The 25558-nt window shown below is 49.5% G+C and overlaps 11 protein-coding genes across 11 annotated transcripts; 4 read left to right on the top strand and 7 right to left on the bottom strand.

Annotated features, from left to right (window-relative positions):
- Positions 1-1661: 1661 nt before the first annotated feature.
- On the top strand, positions 1662-2438 carry Aspvir_000979 (uncharacterized protein; the record flags this gene model as incomplete). The annotated part of the gene is made up of 1 exon (XM_043266110.1): positions 1662-2438. The coding sequence occupies one exon, from the start codon at positions 1662-1664 to the stop codon at positions 2436-2438; it is 777 nt and encodes a 258-aa protein (XP_043122045.1).
- Positions 2439-3064: 626 nt separating this feature from the next.
- On the top strand, positions 3065-3749 carry Aspvir_000978 (snoRNA-binding rRNA-processing protein IMP3; the record flags this gene model as incomplete). Its single annotated transcript, XM_043266109.1, has 3 exons — positions 3065-3096; positions 3162-3522; positions 3576-3749. 3 exons carry the CDS (start codon positions 3065-3067, stop codon positions 3747-3749), a joined length of 567 nt encoding a protein of 188 aa, XP_043122044.1.
- A 368-nt stretch (positions 3750-4117) lies between these two features.
- Positions 4118-5383, bottom strand: Aspvir_000977 (uncharacterized protein; the record flags this gene model as incomplete). The annotated part of the gene is made up of 1 exon (XM_043266108.1): positions 4118-5383. One exon carries the CDS (start codon positions 5381-5383, stop codon positions 4118-4120), a length of 1266 nt encoding a protein of 421 aa, XP_043122043.1.
- Positions 5384-9404: 4021 nt separating this feature from the next.
- Aspvir_000976 (allantoate permease family MFS transporter) lies at positions 9405-11278 on the bottom strand (the record flags this gene model as incomplete). Its single annotated transcript, XM_043266107.1, has 7 exons — positions 9405-9456; positions 9515-9695; positions 9746-10094; positions 10143-10562; positions 10619-10875; positions 10921-11016; positions 11071-11278. 7 exons carry the CDS (start codon positions 11276-11278, stop codon positions 9405-9407), a joined length of 1563 nt encoding a protein of 520 aa, XP_043122042.1.
- Positions 11279-12357: 1079 nt separating this feature from the next.
- On the bottom strand, positions 12358-13262 carry pyrG (orotidine-5'-phosphate decarboxylase pyrG; the record flags this gene model as incomplete). Its single annotated transcript, XM_043266106.1, has 2 exons — positions 12358-13037; positions 13106-13262. The coding sequence occupies 2 exons, from the start codon at positions 13260-13262 to the stop codon at positions 12358-12360; spliced, it is 837 nt and encodes a 278-aa protein (XP_043122041.1).
- Positions 13263-13676: 414 nt separating this feature from the next.
- Aspvir_000974 (MAPEG family protein) lies at positions 13677-14270 on the bottom strand (the record flags this gene model as incomplete). Its single annotated transcript, XM_043266105.1, has 3 exons — positions 13677-13964; positions 14035-14170; positions 14239-14270. The coding sequence occupies 3 exons, from the start codon at positions 14268-14270 to the stop codon at positions 13677-13679; spliced, it is 456 nt and encodes a 151-aa protein (XP_043122040.1).
- A 387-nt stretch (positions 14271-14657) lies between these two features.
- On the bottom strand, positions 14658-16364 carry Aspvir_000973 (putative diacylglycerol O-acyltransferase (DgaT); the record flags this gene model as incomplete). Its single annotated transcript, XM_043266104.1, has 4 exons — positions 14658-14863; positions 14921-15923; positions 15990-16030; positions 16094-16364. The coding sequence occupies 4 exons, from the start codon at positions 16362-16364 to the stop codon at positions 14658-14660; spliced, it is 1521 nt and encodes a 506-aa protein (XP_043122039.1).
- A 2461-nt stretch (positions 16365-18825) lies between these two features.
- Positions 18826-20834, top strand: Aspvir_000972 (WD40 repeat domain-containing protein; the record flags this gene model as incomplete). Its single annotated transcript, XM_043266103.1, has 4 exons — positions 18826-18913; positions 18973-19088; positions 19168-19368; positions 19434-20834. The coding sequence occupies 4 exons, from the start codon at positions 18826-18828 to the stop codon at positions 20832-20834; spliced, it is 1806 nt and encodes a 601-aa protein (XP_043122038.1).
- Positions 20835-21135: 301 nt separating this feature from the next.
- Aspvir_000971 (uncharacterized protein) lies at positions 21136-21609 on the bottom strand (the record flags this gene model as incomplete). The annotated part of the gene is made up of 2 exons (XM_043266102.1): positions 21136-21256; positions 21317-21609. 2 exons carry the CDS (start codon positions 21607-21609, stop codon positions 21136-21138), a joined length of 414 nt encoding a protein of 137 aa, XP_043122037.1.
- Positions 21610-21965: 356 nt separating this feature from the next.
- pex8 (putative peroxisomal membrane protein Pex17) lies at positions 21966-24212 on the top strand (the record flags this gene model as incomplete). Its single annotated transcript, XM_043266101.1, has 4 exons — positions 21966-22039; positions 22102-23099; positions 23154-23602; positions 23655-24212. The coding sequence occupies 4 exons, from the start codon at positions 21966-21968 to the stop codon at positions 24210-24212; spliced, it is 2079 nt and encodes a 692-aa protein (XP_043122036.1).
- A 175-nt stretch (positions 24213-24387) lies between these two features.
- Aspvir_000969 (protein-S-isoprenylcysteine carboxyl O-methyltransferase) lies at positions 24388-25309 on the bottom strand (the record flags this gene model as incomplete). The annotated part of the gene is made up of 2 exons (XM_043266100.1): positions 24388-24476; positions 24535-25309. 2 exons carry the CDS (start codon positions 25307-25309, stop codon positions 24388-24390), a joined length of 864 nt encoding a protein of 287 aa, XP_043122035.1.
- Between the last annotated feature and the right edge of the window lie 249 nt (positions 25310-25558).

Raw genomic sequence — 25558 nt, 5'->3', positions numbered from 1 at the left:
AACTAGACAGCATTCTCACCAGCACTTTCAATCCAAAAAGCCTCCCACTGACGACGAACTCCTCACGCTCCCGATCCTGCTGCGAGGACGGCCCTTGAACCGGTTGACTGCGCCATTCACTACCCTTGGACTTACAATATCAAGGGTCTAATCTACCGTGGCTGGCTGAGATCGAATAAAGTTGGTCTCGTGCATAAATGCCTCAATCTCATGTTGTAAACATGACATGTCACATGTATGTGCCTGTCACAGACAAATGTCAGCTACCTGAGGTTACTTTACCACTCTTGCAGTCAGGTTGATTAACGTGTCTGGCCAGGACTCTGGTTGCCTTACTACCTCGTATTGTGCGATATGGTGCATCCTACTATAAGTACCCATGCGCTGATTCGCGGAAACGTTGTTCTTTGGCCATAGGAATATAGAAGGGCTGTCTTACTTACCCTATGGGATCAGCAACCCTCTAGCTCCTGCAAGCAGTGCCTTGGACAATCACAAATAGGGTCTGTCCCGTAAAAGCTTAACTTTACTTGCGTCACACAAGTTCCCTCGGTTAATTCAGGCTAGCAGCGTGATTGCTTGAGCTATTAGACTAGGACACCATGCAGTCAGGTTGTAGCATAATAAGGTGTTGCTGGTTGAACTTATCAGCTGGCTTTTGATCTTTCAAGGGTTTCTTGTGCGTCATTAGGTATGAGGAAACCATACTCTCCTGGTTGATGAGGTACTAGTCCATTTAAACTGTCTTGGTATATAGCTTCTCCAATTTTATATTGCGTCAAGCGTCAGAAATCTGCTTGTTAAACTCATTCATCACAGGGTCTAATGCAAGCCATAGCACCATGCTTTCTCTTTTACTTAATACTCAGTGAAAGTTCTACTAAGCGAGCTGAAGTGAATAGCATATAATCCAGGTTACTTTATTGCAAGGCAACCATGCGCAAAGAACAGAATAGCTGCTGGAGGGAGCTGAGAGCGGAGTAGTTAAGATCTGCTTAATAAACCCATCATCACAGATCTAATGCAAGCCACAGCACCATGCTCGCTTTTTCCTTAATGCTCAGTGAACATAATAGCTAAGTACAATCCCTATTTGAGAAATATCCTTACTAATTCAGCTGCAGAGAAGAGCAGCCATCCCCAGTTACACAGCAAGATGTCAGGACTGGCCTTCTATGCAGGAGGTCTACCACACAGGAATGGCTAGATAGTATCGTTGGCACCATTTAAAGTTTGGTGCTTGTGTCCTGGATACTGGTGGCTTACTGCTCAGGGAGTATAGTTCACCTTAGGTTCTTTCCCACATCCAGCTGACATTCTGGCGCGGTTTCAATCTTACCCTCTGAGGATAATGCAGAGCTGTGGACAGTAAAAGCGAAAGGCTAACAAATATGCTTCAGCTTATGTCCTTCCTCGCTGGAGTGCATTGATCAAACCTTACTCTATACCTCAGCAAAATTGATAGTAAGGCACAGTCAGTGACCGGGGAGGCTATATAAACCATCAAGAGGAACCTTGCTTGGGGTTCAGCAGGTCAGTCTGACTAGGAAGCAGCTCGTGTCATTCCTCGCAGTCAAGAATCTTGCCATAGTTTCACTTCATCTATTTATTCTATCCAAGTTTTACATACTGTTGCAAAACAACCGTATACAACCACCACCATGGCCTACTATACCTACCTCTCCTTGAAGAGACCGGGTGATGGAAACGACGACGACTTTAATTGGATTGTTACCTCCACCGATCGAAACACTGCCGATACACTCTTCCGTATCCTGTTGGAGAACAAGCAGATCAAACTAGGCAGCGCGAAAACGAAGGTTATCAACATCTACGAACTCAACAGGCAGTCTTCCAGGCTTTGGACAATCAACTGCGACGATGGAGACGTTGGAGCCACACTGCATTTTGCTCTTTCAGGCAAAAACGATCCCGGCAACACTGCCGAAGGCACTGTCCTCAAAGATTTGATTGGCAAAATCAAAATCTACTGGATGGGCGGCCGCGCAGGGCTTCAGTGGAGGGTAATCGCTCAGCAGACTGCTGTCAACGTGGACGATGACTGGTTGTCTGGGTACAGTTTCTTCATACGGCGACGGGGCTATCCGAACTCCTACTGGTATCAGGACCAAAACGGGACATGGCTTTCTGACCACAAGCGGACTCGGTTTGTTGTCACTATTATAGAGGCCAGAGTCATGTCTGCGACGATTCCTCTCATCGCCAGCGACAAGATAGTCATTAGTACGCTTGGTCCCGGTGGTGAATTGCAGCCGATCAGGATCCACAAGAGCGGTTCTGGGACAGTTCAAACCTTTTTGTTTGGCGACCTCTTGACAAGCTTCAATGTTGACAACAACGACAGAAAAATCGTCTTTTCGGAACCAGGTCGCGGGGATAGCTTTGAGCTCTGTGAGGGAATCGCTTATAATCCCTAAGGGCCTGGATATATCATTTGCCCTATGCCTTGTTGATGTGAATAGCACACGTTTGCCTACCTTCATTACTGAGAAAGCATTGTTATGTTAGATTCTCTGGCTTTATTTTCCATCATACGATCAATAACCCCTAGCATAAATCCCCTTGTTTGCAGTTGGCTGACGATGTCCATGAAGCTTTGAAGTTCCAGCCTTGAGGCTTCGGCGTCAACACCCACAAACTGATACGCAATCTTTTGCTAGATACAGACCTTCCTTCAGGGTTTATGAGATGAAAATGTAGTAACCGCCAGGCAGCCCAGATAACCGCCAGATCAGCTAGCACCGCCATCCCGATTGTCGTAGCACACTTGTGTATCAACAGTGCTTCTGCGGGCGTGCTATAACAGCATTCGACGTCTATTGTTGCAGATAAAGACTATACCCGAATAGGAACAGAAACCCGACCACTGGTCGAGAATCACATGTGCAGTTTGCACAGTTTGCACCAAACCTCCAGCAGAACGTCACACCGCCTTTCGTCCATAGAGTTTTTATCCTCACCACGAACAAGCCCATCTCATCTCAAATCGCAATCGCCAAAATCCACTCCCTCTTTTTCGAAAGACCTGCATATCATCGTCAAGATGGTCCGCCAACTCAAATACCACGAGAAAAAGTCCGCCTTCCCCCGTCACCCTCAACCCATTACTACAGGAGCAAACTTAACTAACAAACATATAGACTCCTCCGAAAGGTCGACTTCATAAACTACAAATCCGACGGCGGGCACCGCGAGCACCAAATCCGGCAACGCTACCACCTCCAAAACGACACGGACTACAAATCCTACAATGCGCTGGCCGGCTCCCTCCGCCAACTCGCCCACAAGCTCTCCCAGCTAGACCCGGACTCGGACCCGGTGCGCAAGAAGATCGAGTCCGAGGTTCTGGATAAGCTGTGGCGGATGGGGCTGCTGAAGCAGTCGCGCGAGCAAGGGGCGGGGTTGTCGCGGGTGGAGCGCGAGGTGACGGTTTCGGCGTTTTGTAGGAGGAGGTTGGCGGTTGTGATGGTGCGGACGGGGATGGTGGAGACGATTAAGGCTGTATGTTCTTCTCTTCCTTTCTGACCGACAAAAAGTAGGTGCTGACTGGGTAGGCTGTGACATACATCGAGCAGGGACATGTGCGCTGTGGGCCGGAGGTCGTCACGGACCCGGCGTATCTGGTTACGCGCAATATGGAGGATCACATCACCTGGGTGGATAGCAGCAAGATCAAGCGCAATATCATGCGCTACAGGGATAACCTGGACGATTTTGAGCTGTTGTAGTTGCTTGGCCGACTGGCTGACTGGGGGATGGCTATACGCTTCTATCGATACCCATATATTGATTGCATTTGCATGGCGTTGGGTGTTACGTACATTACTGGTGATCTAGAAAAGTACTCATTTTCAGACATAATATGCTTCGATATGCTAAGACTAGGATAAGAAAAAGCCATGGTGGCAGGGTATCACAATCTCAAGTCTACACCCGTATCAACTGGGTTGACAAAAAATCTTCAGAAACACGGAACCAGGCAGGTGGCCAGTGTAATCATCGTGGTATCATTGCTGCACCAACATCGCCCGCGACAGCAGCACGCTAAACAAGATGCAACATGCAAGATGAAAAAGTTCGAGACGCAGCTCAGAGACTAACACGTACTCCGCCGAGGGGCAAATCCATGGACGATCAACTTCTTCTTGATCTTCAGGCCTCTACGGGATCTCGACATTCCCGTCTCATCGGCCGGCTCGTCAGGCAAGTCCATTCGAAACCTCCGGACGCTGCCCTCATAATTGCCTTTACCGTTCTTCCCTTCTTCGAAGAACGGCATCCGATTGTCCCCGAATTGGCACCACCGGGGCGCCACTCGTCGCCAGAATCCCCGGACTCCGGTGCTGGCTCGATCGATTTTCTCATATTCTCGCCTGCGAGTAGATGGTGATGTCCAGTCGATCACCGTCGATGTCACCTGTTTTGGAGCGCTGTCGGCTCTTGGATCGGCGGTGGGTACATGAGTCGAGTGATCGGGGCTCAGGCTGGTGTCCAGCCCCGGTTCTCGAGCCGCAGTGGAGAAACGGTTGTGGACAATCGGCGAAGCTGGCGGTGAACTGAATTCAGAAGATGCTCGGTGTGGGCAGGATGTCATATAAGGAAGGGTTGCCGGGGGAGATCGTCTTTCCTGCACGCAGGCTTGTTGTAATTCGTTGTCCTGGAATAGCCGACAGGACTCGCGATGGAGGGCCAAAAGGTCTTCACGCTTTGCCACTGGATCCTTTCGATCAACGATGGACGGTGTAAGCGATGTAGTGGTTGCTGCACGACGGTGCGAATGCAAAGAACTGCGGCGGCTTGTAGGTGCGGACCGGCGAATGCTTCGAGAAGTAGAGCGATGATGGTCGGGGGATTTTGCGGAGGACGGCGGTGACACCGTTCGTTTCCTTTTGGGCGTGCGATGCCTATCAGAAGTAGGGGTTGAAGGCGTCGCCGCCGCCGTCTCTGGTTGCCTGACTGCATGCGTCAAGCTGGTTTCCATCTGGTCCACGCAGTCATTCGATGTCAAGTCCAACGCTGTAGGCGAGTCGCATGTATCCGCAGGTATCTCAGTGACCTCTACGGTGGTGCTGTAGAAGGTCTTGGTCTCTGAAATGTCGCTTAAGCAGGGCGAGATAGCTCTTGTAGTGATATTGAGGGATGGCACAGTTGAGACTGCCAGATACGAAGCAGGTTGATCATAGCCAGGAGTGAGACTGAAGGTAGTAGAAGGGCTTATTGTGGAAGTCGAAGTTGTGGTTGTGATAGAGGAAGCGAGGGGAGCTTCATCTACATGGATCGAGTGGCTTCCGTGATGAGAGTGGCTTATATGGGGATTGCCGCTGGGCAGTGTAGCGCCATGGCATGTGAACGAGGCGGCCATGCTCCTAGTCGCTGCCTCAACATCAGGTGGGAAGAGCAAAGGTAAATGGAACGGCAAAGATTCACATGTGCTTTGCCGTCAAAAGGCACCAGTCAGAGGCGAAGAACCAAAAGACCATCGACTTGAAGACAAGTCTCAGTGCCACTGACGAATGTGTTGGATCCCCAGGTTATATGAAAGAATCAGATACCCTTCTTTTGCATCACGCAGCCAATCGGTAGGATAAGATTAGGGTTCAAGGAGGGGAAGATCAAAGAGAGGGGCAAACCACGGGATGATCATTGAAAGGGACTCATGATGAATGACCAGCCCGTTGATCAGGAAGACAATAAATAATGTTATGTTGCAGAAAGGAGACAGTAATGATGATACTAATGATGTTGAGAATAGAAACCTGAAACCAACGAAAGATTTGTGTCCAGAGGTTAGGGAGGGATTCCCAGACCAGGCCTCATCCTTTTTTCTTTCGCAAGTGAGTCGGTACTGGGAACTAAATACTTGTAGGATACTAGGAAGGAATTCTCTTCACCGACTGTAGGCGCCGAATGGTGCCAAGTTGCCAACAGAGTGAGTATCCAGTTTCATCTCCATAGCGGCAACAGAGGACCCATTTTAGTTGATATCATTCATCGACAAATGAATGCAGAAACGATTGTCGCCCCCGCAATCGCCCGAGAACAGGTCAGAAAGAAAAGAAGAGCTGCGGGGTTCGTCCGCTGCCATTACCGTCATTACATACAGAGTATGGATGGATACTAAGGTAGAAGAAAGCGGAATCCACCCTCTTCCTCTAAGGTGAGTCTAGATCCCTTGTCCCTGACCCCCTGCATGGCTCTTTTCAGGAACCAAAAGAAACATGGGAGATTCTTTCATGCAGTGTCAGCATCGGAGGATGTTGACCCTGGAGACTACGTCATTTGCAAGTTGCAACTTGAGTATGGATTAGTCTACCTCTCGTACAAGAATAGAAAATACTCCAAGGGAGGTACACACATCCTTGATTACCTGCAAAAGCAAGGGACAAGCTGAGCCTGTGACTGGCCCTGGACCATCCTGATACGAGACAATTTTCCTGGGCAGAATGCCGCTGGTCTCCACCTGACTTGCCCCACTACGCCCACTCCTGCGCATGGACTTTCCTCCATCCGCGGTTGCTCAACGGGTCATCTGCCCCTCCTTCTAGCAGCCATTGGGCGACACAGTTGACCGCCGTTTCTATTTTTTTGCAAGGCGGTCAACCTGGACTCCTATCTAGATTAATGGTTACAGATAAGTTAACAGTACCGCGAATCCTGAATATAAGGGCTTGGTCCAGATTTGATACTGATCACCTCAAGAGCTTGGTCCGTGCTATACTTCACAGTCTTTGATGTCCTTGATTAGTTGGCAGACTTCTCAAGGAGGATAAAGTAGCCGGCATCCACAGCTCAATCAAGTTCATGTCTGATTAAACTTCGAATCCATGTCGAACTGGCTTTTGAGAACCAACCAAAACTCTCGTGGTCTCATGGTCCCTTGAATAGCTCTGCTTGTCTGCGCTATGACAGGCGGGACGTACTCATCCATGTGAATTGAATTAAGCTAGTAAATGCCATGTGCCAGTAGAATATGTAGTTTTCCCATGAAAGGTTGCGCTATGTGCATAAAGCTGGCATCTCCTTCGCATCTCCCAGACGCTGCTTTCTTTTCGACTCGACATCTAAGGATAACTGTATCCTTCTCATTCTATGGACCCGCATGTGTGGCCTTCATCTATGCCCCGGTAGTGAAGTGCCAGGATCGGCCAGTCAAGTTTCAACCACCATAGAGAGATGGACGTCAAACAGTCGAATAGTGTATGATAGATAGCTCTTCATAACTACGACAGGATTCTATCTTCTGTTTACTTGGTACGTCACTTGTGTTCGTACACTAGTGATAGTCACTGGTCTATGCAACTTAATCGGTTCTCTATATCTGGTGGCTCATAGTAGGACACTTACAGCTTCATAAAATGTGCAGGGTTCAGCCATTGGTAGAGCTAGCGAGTCGCGCGTATCGCACACTGTGACTGGATACTCCTGGTGACTATAAGCGTCCTGAGGTAGTAGTTGAACATCCGTATATGGCTGAAGTCGTCAGTGCAAGTCCGCTATTCGAGTCATTAACGCCAGTGGAGTAATATTCTTCTTGAAAGCTGTCCAAAAGCCTGGTGGCTTTGTTCATCGCTCTCAATGAAGTTCTTTTACTGTTCTTGTGCAAAGATTTGGAAACAATGGATTATCAAATCTACTCGGCGGCCAGTTCCTTCGAGCCTTTTGTTCGGAGGTTCCTTTGTTTCTAGAAGTGAAAATGTCCGTTGCGTTTCCAAGTGTCTTGAAATACACTCAAACTGATTGTGTCTATGACATTCCTCTGAGGTTTTCATAAGATCTACGTCGCAGTATATCATACCAATACACAGCCTTCAGGCCCCGGTATTTGATAGTCCGCATCGACAACCTGTAGCAGTCATAGAACACAGTTGTGGTGTTAATTGCAAATTATGACGCTTTATCATGACTTTACAGGAACAACGTAGACGGCATGCGCCAGTTTCCCCAGCAAAAGAGTCATCTCAAACCCATCAACCATGGAAACAAGACTGTATCTCTCCTGCTGCTGCAAACAAAGCCCATTGTCTTACTGAACCAGAACCAGACTCAGTCTTGACTCATTTTTGTGCTCTGTCCTGGTAGCAACTCCAGCAAACTCCAATCACTTCACCCTTCAGTCAATGACAGTGAATGACGAATATCGACGGTATCTCGCTTGAGACCTACTAGCTGTTTAGCGAGGAAACCACAAGTATAAAAGCCCATTCTTTCCTAGGTCTTCTTACTCTTTCCTTCTTTCTTCTTACAACTCTCTCTCCATCTCTGACTCTGAGCGACTGCCTCTGGTGGAAACTCGAGTCGACCTTTCCCTGTCTGCTTCCCCCTTCTGCCTTTTCGTACAACATCTATTGCAATATCTACACTCCACTTTTCCCTTCTCGTCGCCCTGCTCAGCACCTGCCTCCCTGTACTTCCCCATCACCCTTCCTTCCCTACCCGTCTTCCCATCCCCGACCCAAACACCAACACTCACCAATCAACAACCAAATCCCAAAAGAAAAATCCAAAAGAAAAAACAAACAGACAGACAGATAGACAAAACCAAAAATACTAACCAGGGCATACCAAACCGAATATGCCTCTACCCTAGCGACATAAACGGGCCCTTGGTTGGGTGGTTGGGAACGGGCCTGGGTTATCAGATGCGTTGTGTGCGCTCTGGTAACGAGTCTCTTTACCTTTGATTCAAAAGTAAGTTTTGCGTCTCGAGTCTTTGTGTGCTGTGTGCTGTGCGATGGATTAGCTGACGATTTAGATAGATACCTTTCTACTTGGCCTCGTCCTTGTCCATGTCCTGAAGGACATTGGTGTTAGTGAACGAGGTATGCTTACTTACCATGTACGTATAGGTAGATATCTGCGAATGATACTGACGGATATAGGCTTCAAGTGTACAGCATCTGTTGTATCTAACTTCCGTATATCTATGCCTGGAGACAAGCAACCCTTCTTCCGGTGATGAGCCACAGGTATGACATTCGGTCTTTGAAGGATGAATCAATGAGGTATGCTTGCTTACTTGCTTTGCTGCTCTTGTAGATGCTCGATACTAACTCATATAGAGAACAACAGAGGTGTGTGCGGTACGAATTCACTTCTCGTATATATATGTTGTGAGGAAGCTCATCAAGGTGTTCCTTTTGGATGGTCTACAACGCTGCGGAGCAGAGGACTGGGCTTGAGCTTTGTACGAGTGATGCGTTGTTGTCTGGTTGGTATCTGTATAATGGGACTGGCTACAATCTACACCCAGACTAAAGGCTCTGAGAACTATAATTTGTTGTTGCCAACGCGACCGACGCCGCCATATAAAAACATAACATTGACCTTCCAGACGAAATCATGGAATATATATGTCGACAAATTCACAACTAGGATAGATAGAGCTACAACGCATAAACAAACTCATGGTTCTCTCCGTCCGTCAAATCAAGGAACCTGAATTCGATCAATGTCAGTGAACGCATCGCAGAAAAACAGGCAATGACGAACTCACGCTTGATTCTCTAGACTCACATAGTCCGGCGACGCCCGGATGAGAGCCTTCCGCTTGTTCTCCTTGTTGTACCACCACCAGATAAAGACAAGCAGCAGCAGGCAAACGCCCCAGCAGACGATAATGGTGATCTCAGCAGGCATGTACCGGGGTGCGTCCTTGGGGCGGAAGACCTGAGGGCCTATCCATGCTTTAGTACCATTCTTTGCAATTAAAATGAAGATGTCCTACCAATAATGTTTCCCGCACAGTAACCGATCAGGTACAGCGCAGCCACGGTTGTCTTCTTGGTGTAGCCGGCGACGTTGGAAGACACTAGAGACAGGAGCGCCACGAATGGCGTCGGGCTTGCTTGGGTCATGTAGTAGCCGATCAGACGGCCGACGTTGTTCGATAACGGCAGGGCAACGATGAGGACCATTCCAATGATCGAGGTGATAAGACCGCCGGTACTGCAGAGGATGCGTTGTCCGGTGATCTGGCCCACATATCCGTTCAAAAGAAGTGCGATCACCTCGACGGCGCCGCCTGGGGTACCGTACAAGAGACTTTGCTCGGCAGTATAACCGAAGCTGGAAATCTAACGATAGTCAGAAGAGGAACAAAGTATCAAGATGCGACAACTCACCATCTGACTGAAGAAGTTAGTAATTCCACCGTTTGGGATATCTGCAATGAGTGCGTAGAAGAAAAAAGCCCAGGTCATCGGGTCCAGGAGTGCCTCCTTCACCTGGTAAAGCTTGAAATGCTTATTGCCGATACCTTGCTGGTTGACCTTGACACGCGCCACGGCCAGGATCCGGTCTTCTTTCTTCAGCCAGCGGGCATTGAGCTGGCTGTCAGGAACGACCCACAAGAAGATTATTCCCAAGGCCACCGTGAGCAGCCCGGTGAACAGGAACACAATCTTCCATGGCTCGACGGCCGAACCATGCTTCGCCGTACCAACTGCGATGCCGTATGCCACCAGGCCGCCGAGAATCTGGCCCCAGCCGTTGAAGCTGAACCATATATTGACTCGGCTGTTCTGTTCTTGCTTGGTGTACCACTGCAGCACAGTATTAGAATGGAATTATCTCAGCAGGCTGAAAGTGGATATCTTACCTGAGAAGTCAGCAGAGCAAAGCCGGGGGTGACGGAAGCTTCAAAAACACCCAGGGAAAAACCTATACAGTCAGCATTTGTCGCTGATGAGGAAATATGACTCTGTCCGTACCGAATTGCGATAGCCCCCGAGAAGTTGCTGACAGCAGCAAAGCAGGACAAGATGGTGCCCCAGATGATGATACAGGCTGCAGAGTATTTGCCTAGGGGTAGACGCTGGAGAAGTCGACTGGTCGGATACTCCCATGCCAAGTAGCCTGTAATTGTCAGAGACAAATCACTGCTATATTGGACGTACGCACCAAAGTAGAATAAACTCCCCAACCATTGATAATCATCGCCCTTCAGATTGATATCCTTCTTGATTCCCATTACACTAGCATACGACAAGGTAGTTTCTAACAGCCGTTAGTGCTTGCTATGCCGTTCGAGAATAATCCGTGGGCCCATACTATCCAAGTAGTTCATCCCATACACAAAGCACATGATCGGCATCATATGCCAGTCAATAATTTTCAAAAGTCTTTTGTTCGTTTCTTCATCGATGGTAATAACCTCGCCCTCTATACCCTCAAAGGCCTTCATCGCCTCATCCGCATCATGGGCGTGCTTCTCCAACTTCGGATCCATGGTGGGTTGGGGAGCCTTTTCCTCGGCCATTTTGAAAATGAGGCGTTTCGCACTTTGGAAGGGAAATGAGAAGTTGGAAGATAAAATCAAGGCCAGAAGAAAGTAGGAAGACTTGGTGTATATTCATATCCTTCCCCTCATCTGTCGGGAAGACGATGGCCACCATCTGTTATCTGAATTGCCGATGTGATCTGTACTAGCATGACAAAGCGACCAGCGATAAGTAGGAGATATCTGGGGTAGAGCCACTTGACGTAGTGGAGGCGACAGAGCAAGCTTATCGGACAGGACCACAGGCTATTCCGTTGTCAATGTAACGTGGGGAGAATGAGGGAACTGAGGAGAACAGGCGAAGAGCCAATCAGACATTGTGGAGTGCACTTATCCATTTATCGAAATAATCGACTGGATCTAGGGATGCACTTAGACAAATCATGATAAAGATGGATGAAAGAAGAGGATACTTAAACGAGGTTGGGGTATACTAACAATGCCAGGGCGTTGATCAGCGTATCTTTGGTAATTTGGTTGGAGTACTCCTCTATCTAGATATTATTCCCTATCGGATTCCCCTTCCTTCTCCACTGTCTAGTGAGCGGAGCTTGACCGTTCAGGAAAGCCATAGCGCGCCACCGTAACACCGTGAGCTGGGAGACTGGGAGGAGTTAATCCTGGACTGTCGATCACCAAAGAGGCGTCAATTTGCTGCCTGGGCTGTCTCTGCCGACGTATCGTCGGCACCAGACCTATGTCCAATCGATGTCTTGGAGTACTCGTTGTGTCTGAAAAGAGACATCGATGCATGATGCAAAGCTGTTATCTCTTCAGCACTGGTTGACTTGTCAACGGACCTTCCGTATTAAGCTATCAGCCCACTTTGCTTATCAGCTACATAGATAAAGCCTTGGCGTCTCTGGCGAAGCTTGTCTCGCTAACCAGATGGCCACCAGGAATTTATCTTAGCAAAAGGAAAACCTTGACCATTGGCGGTGGAAAAGATGGCATTACAAGGGCCAATGTGAAGGAGCTAATCGTTTCATGGCAGGCACCTTGGATGTAGCCTTCCTCTAAATGACTCGTCCTGGTACTATACTTTTGCTCCAAGAAATTCATGACTTGCCCCCAACTCTGGCCATATAAGCTTCCCAACCCTCTTTCTGGTACCGCCGTGCCGCCTCAACCGGGTCGGGAGCAGCATAGATGCCTCGACCGGCGATGATAAAGTCAGYGCCTCGTCCAATGGCCGATGCAGGAGTCTGGTATTGCTGTCCAAGCTTATCTCCCTTGGAAGAGAGGTTCACACCCGTCGTGAAGACCACGAAATCTTCATCGTCCGAGGCCGAGGACACATCAGACTGGATCTCGGTCAGGGCCCGCGTCGACACGAAACCCATCACGAAGTTCTTGTATTTGCGAGCGTAGTCAACTGACGCCTTGGTATATTCGCCCGTCGCCAGCGATCCCTTGGAGGTCATCTCTGCGAGGATCAAGAGTCCTCTCTCAGGGCCGTAGGGGAAGTCTTGCGCGGATGCGGTCTGGGCCAGAGCCTCGACGATGCCCTCGCCGGGGAGAACGCTGCAGTTGATAATGTGGGCCCATTCGGAGATCCTCAGAGCACCGCCGTGGTATTGCTTCTGGACGGTGTTGCCGATATCGATGAATTTGCGGTCCTCGAAGATCAAAAAGTTGTGCTTCTCCGCCAGCACATTCAGGCCATTGATAGTGTCGATGCTGAAATCTGTGAGGATATCGATGTGTGTCTTGATGACGGCGATGTAAGGACCGAGATCTGTATCCTCAAAATTTGATTAGTCCATTGCTCGACAGAACGTGTATTGGAGCCAACGGCTTCCGTACGATCGGCGAGGTCCAGGAGTTCTCTGGTAGTCGTCACATCAGCAGAGACGGTGACGTTTGTCTTCTTTGCTTCGGCAATCTCAAAGAGTCTCTTCGCCAGAGGATTGGGGTGCTTGCTGGCTCGGGCAGCATAAGTCAATTGCGACTTGGAAGACATCGGGGGCGATGGAGGGGTATATGTGGGGTATGACGGTGATCGATGAGCCGATGAAGCTGAGCAATGTGGTATGGTTAACCAATTGAGGTTAACACAGCCCAATCAATAAAGGAAGCCGCTTGGGGACTATATTTAGAGTCGTACTCTATCTAGATCTTTTCCCACGTAAAAATTGCGTATCAATCTGGACGGAGGCCATTACGCACAGGCCATGTCGGTGCTGTATTCCTCCGTCTCCGACTGTGGGTCAGCCACAGCTAAGCTACCTACCTTACTCTGTACAGCTAGAAGATTGGGGTAGAACCGTAGAAGATAACACGTCGGTCAATTACTGGTAGTGTCCCTAATTCCTATGGAAGCTTAACGTACATTTATATATAACATATTTTGTGAGACGCAGAATGACACTCAAATTCAGAAAGAGATCATATCCTTCGCAACACCAAACACACTCAAAGCCCACAGTGCGCCTTGAGAAAGCCAGAAGCCACCTCCCAGCATCCTTCCCTTGCCTTGTGGCTTACCCGAGTACACATAACCATACAAGTAGAGCGTTCGGAAAAACAGCCACGAAGCGCCAATTGCTGTTGCCAGGTGAGGGTATTTCAGACCCGCGAAGAGAGTAAAGAGCATTGTTTGAGGCGCATTCTCGAGGTAGTTAGCGTGGGCTCGCTGGGCGCAGTTGAATTGCTCGGCTTTGGCCTGCATCACAAATTCAGCATTCATAATCATTACATAGCGGCGTAAACAATCAAGTTCAAGGTATGCGCACATTTGACTTGCATTGCTCAACGGTCGCATAGGTGTGAGGATAGGGGACCTTGGCGTCCTTCCGAAGACTGGACACGATAGCTCCATGAATGAAGCTAAGCACCGGAATAGCTCCCAGGGCGACAGCAACGACGGCACTGGCATTTCAATGAGCTTCATATTATCAATTGCTTTTGTGATTCAAACACAGAGCAGGAGGACATACCCGTAGTTTTCTGGTACAACGATAGCAACCATTTCGACAGAGATGAATGACAGGATAACCTGCGATAACTAGAACAAAAATATTATTGTAGCTATGATTGAGCAGCTTAAATAATAGAGAAACTAAAATCTGTCCCAGTCGTCGCTTTTATATTGTTCTGTCCTGACGTCAGGTTCCCCGGAACACGGGGGAACTGTTGTCCATTCGGATACGTTGATGTATCCGAATGGCCGCATCCGCCCTGCAGCCAAGCCAGGGGCTGTTTTATCCGTTTCAATATGCAAGCAATCCAAATGTTCCGAACGCTGCCTCAAGATTGCGGTTTCTTCTGACTCACTATCTCGATCGAGCATCTCAAAGAACAGAGCAACTGGCGATTTTTTACATCTCAGATATATGATATAGTGGTGGCTCCAAATCTAAACGCGCATCTTGCTGACACTTCCGTACTTCGCCTGCCATGCGAAGAAATACAAGAGCGCACCCAGCGGTTGACCAACGAGGCAGAAGCTTACCCAGAAGATCGAGTTCCCTACAATCTTGCCCAAGGCATCATTCACCTTTTCAAAGGGAGCTGTCACAGCAATCAATGGTAGCTGGAACATCATCCCCGCAAATGCAACACCTATATGAACGTCAGTGATCCCATTTTTATCCTTTACGAGCAGAATCAAGTTCTTACCGATCAAATTATGGGTGGGAATCCCCACCAACATCTCATGCAGGATTGCAGAGAGGGTAAATACCATGAAGCTCGCCGCAAGAGGGCTCCAGCCTCTTCCTACCAGCGGCGAGAAGACATGCCTCTTCATGAAGAGGTACACTGGCCGGTTCCATGACCGCCAGTATGCGCCGAGACTCGGGCTGTTCCACCAATCTGTGTAGAACTCACGATCTCCGAACCGCATGACCTCCGCCAAAGCATTCAGCAGCGACTGGAAGAGCGCAAAGAATCCGGCGAGCCAAATGATAAGAGAAATTGTGGACAGTTTCATGACGCGCTCCAGGATTGACGCAATATCCATCACAGCGATCTTGTCAATGGAATTTCGCAAGACCGGAGCTGCATACTGAGCGGAGAGGAGCCATATGAAAACAGCTAACCCAAAAAACTCGGTAAGCCGTTTGGCAACAAAAGACCATCGAATATGCGACGATCGAGGATAAACAGGTTGATATACAAGTGTAGGTGCTAGCCAAAAATATGTAAGATTCCCAAGCGTGATATTTCTTGGATATGGGCATGTGGAATAGATCTCTGGGAGAGCAGACTCCGCAGAGGGGTTGAGCATTGCCTGCCGTAGATCGCGATTCGTAAATGCATAGGAGCAATTTTTGAGCCACACAATGATTGCGTGGAGTTCACAAAGTGTACCGATTCCGGGATGATTGATATAGAAATAAACAACGAAGCTGGTCACGGCGAGACACAGGGTAGCGTTTACGGTATGGAAGAAGGCCGTATACCGCCAGGTTGACCGGAAGGCCTGCTGTTCGCGCTCCCTCTCCTCCGCCGATAGATCCTTTTTCTGTCGACCGACAGTCTGCTTGGACTGCCGAGCTGCAGCCAATTCAATGATATACGCAAGGAAGAGGTGGCATGGAACAAGGGCAAAGAGGATCGACCCAAGAACGACATCCTGCTTCCGATAGTCGTGGCATTTGATACAGATAAGGACACCATACTGCAAGAAGATATTTGTTAGAATACCAGGAGTACGCTGCTTTCAAAGTATACCATATAAGCTTACTTTCATGAAATTCTCAATTATCAGGCGAAGATTCATCGCCACTAAACGTGTGGAACTATGTTAGCACCAAGCATGTGAAAAGGCGATGCGGGCGCAATAGTCACCTAAGACAATCACCATGAGATTCCGGAATCCAAGAAAGCTTGGGACCACACTGGTCTCTCGACTGAGGCTCGAATGCCGCAGCTGCGAATGATAAGCTGCGACATGGCGATATTTGCTCCTCCTGTTCCCTTTGGCTGCCCCGGTAGAGCCGTTGCCATGTCCTGCGGAACCATTGCGGGTAGCTCCATTGACGAGCTTGGACGGAGTCGACCCTCCAGAGCTCGTGCTAACAGCACTGGCCGACGAAGATACTGTTTCGGAAGCACTCATCTTCGTGGAGTGTCGCAGAAACCCCAGCAGCGTGAGTGACGAAATGAAAATCTCCGAAGAAAACGAGTGACAGGGATGGAGAGCTCAGGTTGATTCGCAGTTCAATTGCGGAGATACCTCGGAACACTGAAGTGATAGACCAACAATTGAGCCTCGCTCTGCTCTACCATGACAAGAAAGATGAATCTGGATGATGATACCAAGTAAGGACGTAGGGGAGATAAAAGGATTTCAAGAGCACCATGGTGGGGTTTCTTGGTTACGCATTTTGCAGCAATGTCTGAGCAAAGGCCTCTCGAGGGCGACCGGGTAATGAAAGTCTAAGGTACCTCTCGACTGGCTGGCGAGAGCCGTTATTAATCAAGTCACCTTGCGGGCTTCCGTCACGCTTTCATGCATTTGACCCACGCACCAATGCACCACCACTGCGCCAAATGCAGGCCAAGACGCCGTTTGCATCGTCTCCGACAGCGCAAGGTTATTGATTCGATTCATTATCGCTCAGTTACTGGCTGCTCCTGTTCGCTTGCTGCAATGACAGAGTCTAGGTCCTTCTTTGCTTATCTCTCACCTTGATTAGAACCTGACGCCGTGCTATCTCAATACACAGGAAAACAGCTTCAGAACGTTGAGTGCATTAATGAATTAACAATCTGGGTTGACAGGTACCGAATTTGAGCCTGACAAGCTGACGCACAAACATCGCCTACAAGAAGCCCGATACTCAATCTTTTAGGATGATATTTACTGTCTACCTGGAATATATGCCATCGAGTATTTACGGACTCAATCGGTTGGACTGAATCGGCTCGAGCGAATCTTCGCTCCATAGATATAGAACGAGACAGGCACCGGAAAAAAAATCGCTGTCAAGCAGCCCAGAAGTGTCATGGCCCACTCGACTCCAAGCAGAAGCACATAAATAGGGTGTCTCCCCCCAAACAGCTCGGATATAGGTCCGAAAACCATTGGCCCAAACTCGAAGCCTAGGACGAAGAGACTAGTCCGTAGGACCATAACTTCCTCGGAAACATGAATGTTTCTGGCTGTGACCCAGGTAGCAGTGCTGAAGACAGACGATGCAAAAGTCACTGAAAGGGTCATCAATCCAAGCATCACGATGATGGTCCATTTGCAAGCGGGCGAGAAATTGACTTGATTGTCCTAGAAATAGTTGGTATAATCTGTAGCGCCATGATAAGTGGCACAGTAGCAACATACTGGGATTTTCGGGCCGTCTCATTGCACCAGCGTCCAGTCTTTGCCCTTCTTCTCCTGGAGTTGTTGAGCTTCGACATCGTCGTTCACTGTCGACCTACTCGAACTGGCATTACCCGAGGGCAAGGCGGGCTCTGTTTGTGTACTTCTTTCCATTGCAGCCGCTGCTCGTAGTGCAGAAGCGCATTGTGCTGCATACTTTCCTGGTTAGTTTATACATGAATTCACATGGAGTCAATATTTGGGGGTTGGTAATTTGGAGAGGGTAGACGTTATGCCTTGCTCAATCGACTCGTTGGCAAGAATTGAGCAAGAATCATGGGGAGATAATCTACATGACAGTCAAATCTGACCGAGGTTCTCAGAAATTGAACCATTGACGGCCTGGTTCATCCATGCTTTGATCGAGATAGTTCGGCACCTCGGACCCGATGGATTGTGGCAGATCCGTCTGCCAGGAACTGTACAAGTTTGTACAACCTCATGCTTGAACGAACCTAGATCGGAAGCAAGAGCCGCAAGACCAGCTGAGAAGCCGTGTCTAGCTATGCGAAGCAGAAGACACGGACTACCTTGCTAGGGTAGTTATGACTACTGCTGTATAGTACCTTTTCGGGTGAGGAAAGAAACCTCTGTGAAAGTCATAACAGCATTTGGGATGGCAAGATTCTAGATGTCCTTGAGAAGCTGGAAGGACAGCGCACGAGAGCAAGGGAGTTACAACAATAAGCTTTTACCATATATGGAGAATTTGTGGTGCTTCATATTATGGTCTCCATACTGCCTGCTTAGAGTCCCGGACGTTGAGGGATGTGACTAGGTCCGCAGACAATGCGAACCGTCCGTCTCAGATAAATATACATTCGATGGAGAAATCGTATGTTTCGCAAAGTCGTATTCAAACGACTTCTAGATAAATGTTTGATGGACGCCGTTTGATTGCCAAGCATCAATCCTAATTGGAAATCTTCATCTGAACCACGAGTGGGGAGACTTTGCGGACGGAGTTCGACCGCCCCGGCCATACCTTACCTTTGATTCTCAGCCATAACGACAAAACACAATAATACTAATAATTCGACCAGAGCTCACCATTGCAGGCTGTTTATACGTTATCGCTCGAAGCAGCTCGTCCGCGGTGCGCATCAAAGCTTGTCAATCGTTTTCAGGCCGATTTCTAGCTTCCCTGTCATGATTACAGGCCTGTCGTGAGCAATCCATCTCCAGACGAAGTCGTGTCGCGATGGCCTTTTACGATGATCCGTCGGGCGACTCCCAGCCTTATGGGAGGAAACCATACGAGGGTGGGATTGTGGGACCCCGACGTCCGAGTAGGTTCTCTGAAGAAATCCGCAACTTCATCGTCGCGACACTAATCCTTAATTCAAAGGACTGGTTACTGACTACAGCTCATCGCTCGTTCAATGGATGCGTACACGACAACCACGATACAAAGGAGGTCATCGGATGGAGATAGAGAGACCAAGCGCAAGCTATGTAGTCGACGTGAGTTATCAAGCTGTGTCTAGGGATGTCCGCGCTCAGGTGAACGATGTCGACTAATCGGCCGCTCTTTTTTTTTCAGATGCTTCCTCCGTTGGCGCGAATCCATTCTCCCGCAGATACGATACCCGTACGACACCTACATCAGTCGATCGGTAAATCGAAGAAACCTATCACAGTAGTGAGATGGACGCCGGAAGGGAGACGCTTGTTAACAGGAGGACACACTGGCGAATTTATGCTATGGAACGGGACGGCTTTCAACTTTGAGACCGTCATGGACGTGCGTTAGCTTCCACCCGACTAATCATCACACGCAGGGCCGTTTGTTGCTGATCATCTGAACAGGCACATTATGATCAGTTACAAGCAGGAGTAACTTCGATATCGTGGTCGCATAGTCATGACTGGCTGATCTCAGGAGGACAAAAGGGCGACATCAAATACTGGCGACCGAATTTCAACAACGTGGAGACGATCGATGATGCACATCACGACGCCGTACGAGATTTAGCATGGTCACCGAGCGACACCAAATTTCTTTCCGCGTCTGATGATACGACCCTAAAGATCTTTGACTTCACCTCACGAACCGCCGACACCGTTCTTACAGGTCATAACTGGGATGTCAAATCGTGCGATTGGCACCCGACAAAAGGCCTTCTGGTGTCCGGTTCGAAAGACCACCAGGTCAAGTTCTGGGATCCTCGCACCGCTAGGTGCTTGACGACCCTCCACAGCCATAAGAATACCGTCACGACTACCCGATTCTCGCGAGTAAACAGCAATCTTCTCGCTACATCATCGCGTGATCAGACTGCGCGAGTGTTTGATCTACGTATGATGCGGGATATCTGCATCCTCCGGGGTCATGAGAAGCCTATTTCATCTCTTACATGGCATCCTATTCACAGTTCCCTCATTTCCACAGGGAGCGAGGATGGATCATTATACCATTATTTACTTGATGAACCCAACCATCCATCAGGACAGGTTCCTACAATTGCCCCGTACGACAGTCCTGATCCTGCAAATACCCCAGCACAGGTCATCTACCCCGCCCATCGGATCCAATATGCCCACGGTGCGACCATCTGGTCACTCGACTGGCATCCTCTGGGTCATATCTTGGCGTCGGGCTCGAAAGACAATTTCACGCGCTTCTGGTCTCGAGCAAGACCAGGGGAGACTAGTTACATGAAAGACAGATTTCACATCGGCGAGGAGGCTGCAGAAGCCCAAGGAACATGGAGTCGTGGGTTTGGAAGGCGACAGATGCGTGAAGAAGAAGAGCAAGAGGCACAAGACGAGGCTGAAAGCTTGGCTGATCAGAAAAATACTGCCGGCCAGTCGCTTCCCGGGATCCAGATTGCTCCCCCCGGTCTTGGTTCTCTGCAGGCAGGATCTGGCTCGTTGTTACCAGGTATTGGTGCTCCACAATCTGCACCGCAAGCTGGGATGCCTGCATCAATGCCTCAAATGGATCCTGGCCGGCTGGCAGCGCTTCTGTCTCAACAAAACCCCTCTCAGCCTCAGAACTTCCCTCCGACCACAGGCATTCCTGGGTTCCCCATGCCCCCTGCCATGTCAGGCACTCCGCCATTGAATGTCGATCTTGCGGAGCTACAAAAGCAGCTCCTTTCGCAAGGCATTTCTCCTCAAGATTTCGCCTCTTTGGCTGCATCTCTAGGTTCCGCGGGTCTCCCCGGTCTGCAAAGCAGCACGCCCGACAACGCATATCGAAGATGATATTCCCCATGCTCGGATGCTTATATTGAGTTCGACGGGGATATGGCGTAAAGGCGAGCGATATTTCAGCTTTCGGATACAGCTAGGCGTCTTCTCAAGAGAACAAATGTGATGTATCCTTTGGTAGAATATTTTATACCGTTTGTTATGCGAATAGTCACTCGTTGTCGATAGATTGCCTTTTCGCTGGGAATCCAGTCGACGGCATCTCTGTAGCTCCACATTGAGATTCGGCGTTTGCTCAACTCAAGGGTCTAATCGATCCGCCAAAGACTGGGTCTAAGTCCATTATATCGGGCGATTATAAGCCACCTTGCATAGGAAAACTGGACAATATGAGGACCAGGACATTGATACCGCCCCATATCATGGGAATCCATGTAGACATCCTGAAATTACCCGCTTCGTAGACAGCACCGAGTCTCGAAACCAATTAGCCTGGATCTGGTGTTGGAAAGATCGATGAAAATGAAGTTACTTACATGAGACCAATAATACTCCCAGCTAAAAGAGCTTCCAGTGCAGCAATGGCAGAGAACACCAGCGGGACGGCCAGACAAACCCTCCAATTCCGACATTGCGTGACTACAGCACACGCAGCAACGGCAAGGTGGCTAGCTCCATAAAATATAAAAGTCCAGTAAAGGGTGAATCGCCAAATGTCTCGTGTGTAGTAGAGATAGTAGACCTGCGGAGGATGATGAGTCGGCACAGGATCGTATAACGCCGGAAAAGGTGGTGTCTGGTAGTTGATCGGAACGCGGTTGTTGGCCATGGTGCTCAGTGATGGATATTGGCAAAGTCTTTCTCTGCCATGTCACCCTTACAACTTAGGAAAGCGGCGTAAAAACATCTTCGCGAGCCTTGACCTGACGCGATATGTGGAAAGCAATCCAGATCGCTCCAGCCGATAAGATAGGGAGAGTAGGGACAGCTGAAGCTGTGGTGGGTTGTTTGCACTGTTTGCACCCGGTCAACCTAACCTCGGCAGCCGATCTGGGGTCTCCGCGGTAAGCGTGATGTCGGCAGCCAGTCCCGTTGCATTCGTCCATCTTCACATTTCACCCCGTCAGACAGATCGAAATCCTATGAGACGGGTGGCAGCTGTGCCGCTCGCAGTGTGAGTCTAAGATGGCGACAGAACGCTCTCTAGGTGCTCTCTTGCGGTCTCTTCAGTCTACGTCGGAGCTTCGAGATGCTATCAAGTATGGTCATGCCCACCCAAGTTATCCGGCACAAGAATGCTTAACTGACATATTGCTTTCAGCCTTCTGCCCACTGCGACCAGCCTTCTAACTCTCCTGGGGAATCCCCTCAATATCATTCTGCTTTCCTCGCAATTGCTCTCCGCTCCTGCGATATGGGAACAGCCTGTTGACCTACAGACATGTCGGCGAATCATCAGTGTATTCAATACAGCCGCCATTGCGATATTACAAAACGATGAGCCGGCGGAACCTAGATTACCATACGTGAAACCTAGGAAAATTGAACGCGAAGATTGGGTGAAAGCGGTCGTGAGCGGAGCGGATGAGAAATCACCACGTTGGAGACATTTGCTCTTATTGGGTGGTATTCTAATCGGATTTGAAGGTCAGAACAGACAGGGCTTACCGTGGAGCATACGGACGAAACTCGAGTTGGCACTTGTCACGGCTGCGCAACTTGCACTTGAGGAGCTGGTTTCCCGAGACAGCATTGATGCGCAGTGTATCACTTTGGTTTTGAATCATACCTTTGAGCTTTTGTCGTATCACGAGAGAAGCAAAATCAGCTATGACCGATTGCTTCCTGTTTTGATTCAAACAACATATTTCTCCTCTGAGGGCCTAGAAGGAGGATATTTCCTCGGGACCATTGATAAGGATATTGTTGAAGTACCGGGGAAGCGTTTTCAGTGGTCATCTCAGTCTGTCACTTTCCGTCGGGTGACGGCAATCATCTCGAGTCCTCTGATATCAGCTCTGGGTCCCTTGTCTCGACTGATTGCGCATTCGGTTGAGAATGCCAGCGATCCCACTTTAGTTTCTCAATCTGTAGATCAGATTGCCCATTTTGGCCGCACGCTGATGGTCCAATGGCGCCAGAACAAACTATCTGAAATCGATGCATCTGAAGAACTCGAGTTTTTGGATTCTGAGTCACTTAAGTCCACCATTCCAAGCCTATGGAAGCTGCTCCGCAACTGCCTATATTCTGTTGTGATTGTTCTCCGTGCTGTTCTGGGAAGGGTAATCAACGATCACTTTCTTGCAGCTGATAGAAGTGAGTGTCCTGCACTGACAAAATCCGCTGTGCTCTGCATACTGACTCGCTAAGTTGCACCCTACCTTTCAATGCAAGCCCTCCACATCCTTCGCAACTTGTACTTTGTCTCGTCTCGGCTGGGTCAAAACGCATCTTCGCAACACACGTTCGTGACACTTACGGCGGTGGATATCCTTGCACAATATCCGGACCTGGTCGAGAATTTCCTACAGAGCGTCAAACCAAGTGAGCTTGGTCAAATTCCACAGCACCCCATTGAGCGCTGTCTGGATCTCTATTTTATGAATACCGCGGAGCTTTTCACCCCTGTTTTGTCTCCGAAATGCAGTGAGGAGCTTCTAATTTCAGCAACACTCCCGTATCTCGCAGCAGGCGGGAATAACCATTTGCTCGAAATTTTTGAGGCAGCTCATAGTGTGGCTCTTGCTGTCTTTGCCATTCCGGAAAATGCAGCCATAGCAGCTCGGCATCTTCCCTTCTACATCGACAATCTCTTTGCTGTAAGTCCTTCTTTTGGTTTTCCGTCTTTCGCTTTGTGCTCATGATTCAAAGGTCTTTCCTGATAATCTATCCGCCCGCCAATTCCGCCTTGCCTTCAAGACCGTCATTAAAGTGACAGCCCCTCCGTCACTCGTTGCAAATAGCCGGCCGCTACTGCCCTCTATACTCCTCGAAGTTCTGCACGAAAGAGCTCTAAACGCATCCAACAAGATGCTTCCACAATCCACGCAGGGAGCAGCAGATGCTCATCAGGGTCTGCCCCCGCCAGTCTCCGAGCAAGCTGCCTTGATCCTCGCTTTGATAGACAGCCTCTGTTTCCTACGCGTGGAGGACCTCGAGGAGTGGCTGCCATTGACCGCGAATCTGATTCACACGATTCGCACGCCAGAGATGCGTGAAGTTTGCATCGAGCGCTTCTGGGAAGCGTTGAGTAGTGGTGAGATGGATGTCGAGCGCGCTCATTACTGCGTCACCTGGTGGAGTACACGAGGCGGTCGTGAACTTGTGCTATTCGGTAATACAGCCCCAGATGCCGACTCGGGAAGTCATGCAGAGGGCGCCTACATGAGCGGTGCAGTTGGGGGAGTAGCACCGGAGAGCAAACTTTAGACGGGTTCGAAGCGCGCAGCACGGTCAGTCGCGTTGGACTCTATAGCGCAGGGAGTTTGGTTGTATATGGTGATACCATTCTGGCACGTTCTATATATAATTGATACACATTTAATCCTTCTTTGTCTTCCAGATATACAAGTAAATATAGGATGTAAACTTTTACAGATGGGTATTAGAAGATCCCAGGAATGCCAACCCAAGTTCTCTTCTTGTACTCGACGTATTCGTCTCCAAAGAAGCATACCAAAAATTTCTCCTCCCCTACGTTCCGTTAGCCCAATCCACCGGCGGTCAGCAAGACACGGAAGGAACCACTCACGCTTGATCCGATTGTAAAAGAAGTTCCACAACACCGCCGCATACCCAACGAAACAAACCACATTCCCCAGCACCAACTGCGTCCCCATCCCCCACCAAAAGAACCCAAAGTAGCTGGGGTGCCGCAGCACCGCATACACACCGTGCCGCACAAGGGTATGGCCCTCCTGCCGCTCCACCTGCACCGTGTGGTTGAAGTTCGTCCCGGCCTGCTTCATCGCCAGCGTGCGGATCGTCTGCCCACACACCATCAGCGCGATTCCCAGGACGACCTGCCACTTGATCCCGTTGATGGACGCGGTCACGGAGGTGTATCCATCGCGCGGGCCGAGGGTGTGCGAGAGCAGACACTCGGCGACGGCGGAGCTGTGCGCGGCGTTGTAGGCCCAGCCGTTCGAGGAGAGGAGGTACGCTGAGATCGAGGCGTAGCAGGTGTTGTACTGCGCTGTGACCCAGTATTCGAGGAAGTGGAAGAGGGCGAGCGAGGAGATGAAGAAGGGGACGCGCCACAGCGGGTGCGGGGAGATGACGAGGAGGTAGAGCGTGATGCTGGTTGAGATGCCGAGGGCTGTGCCTAGGAGGAAGGCGCGCAGCGATATGCCTGCGAGTGACTTTTCGCCGTCGGGATAGTTGGATGGGTCGAAGGGGGGAGGGGATCGCGATCGCGGCGGCGCGGGTCGCGCGGGTCGCCAGCCTGGTGTGCTGGTGATGTTGTTGGTGTCGGGCTGGCGACCGGAGGAGACGCTTTCGTCTTGGGATGAGGTCTGTTTGGTCATTTTTGGTTTTCGGTCGGGGTGAGGGGTGGAAGTGGCTCTGGTGCCAGGCGTTAGGCAGCTTCTTGGTCTGTTGGCGGAAGCTGTGATGGCCTCAGAGAAGCGTCATAGTCTGGATTATTATAACTTTGGCTGGACGTATAGAGCATGAATGAAGCAGAAAAGGAATATCAATGCATCTTTTGCAAATTAAAGAGAACAATAGTGTATGTTTATCTACGTTGGATCAAGAACAATGCTGATGCATCTGTT

This window comes from Aspergillus viridinutans, assembly GCF_018404265.1.
Source record: "Aspergillus viridinutans IFM 47045 DNA, scaffold_1, whole genome shotgun sequence".
NCBI lineage: Eukaryota > Fungi > Ascomycota > Eurotiomycetes > Eurotiales > Aspergillaceae > Aspergillus > Aspergillus viridinutans.
Note: the sequence above shows the minus strand (reverse complement) of the source record. Positions and strands in the feature narration are given on the sequence as shown.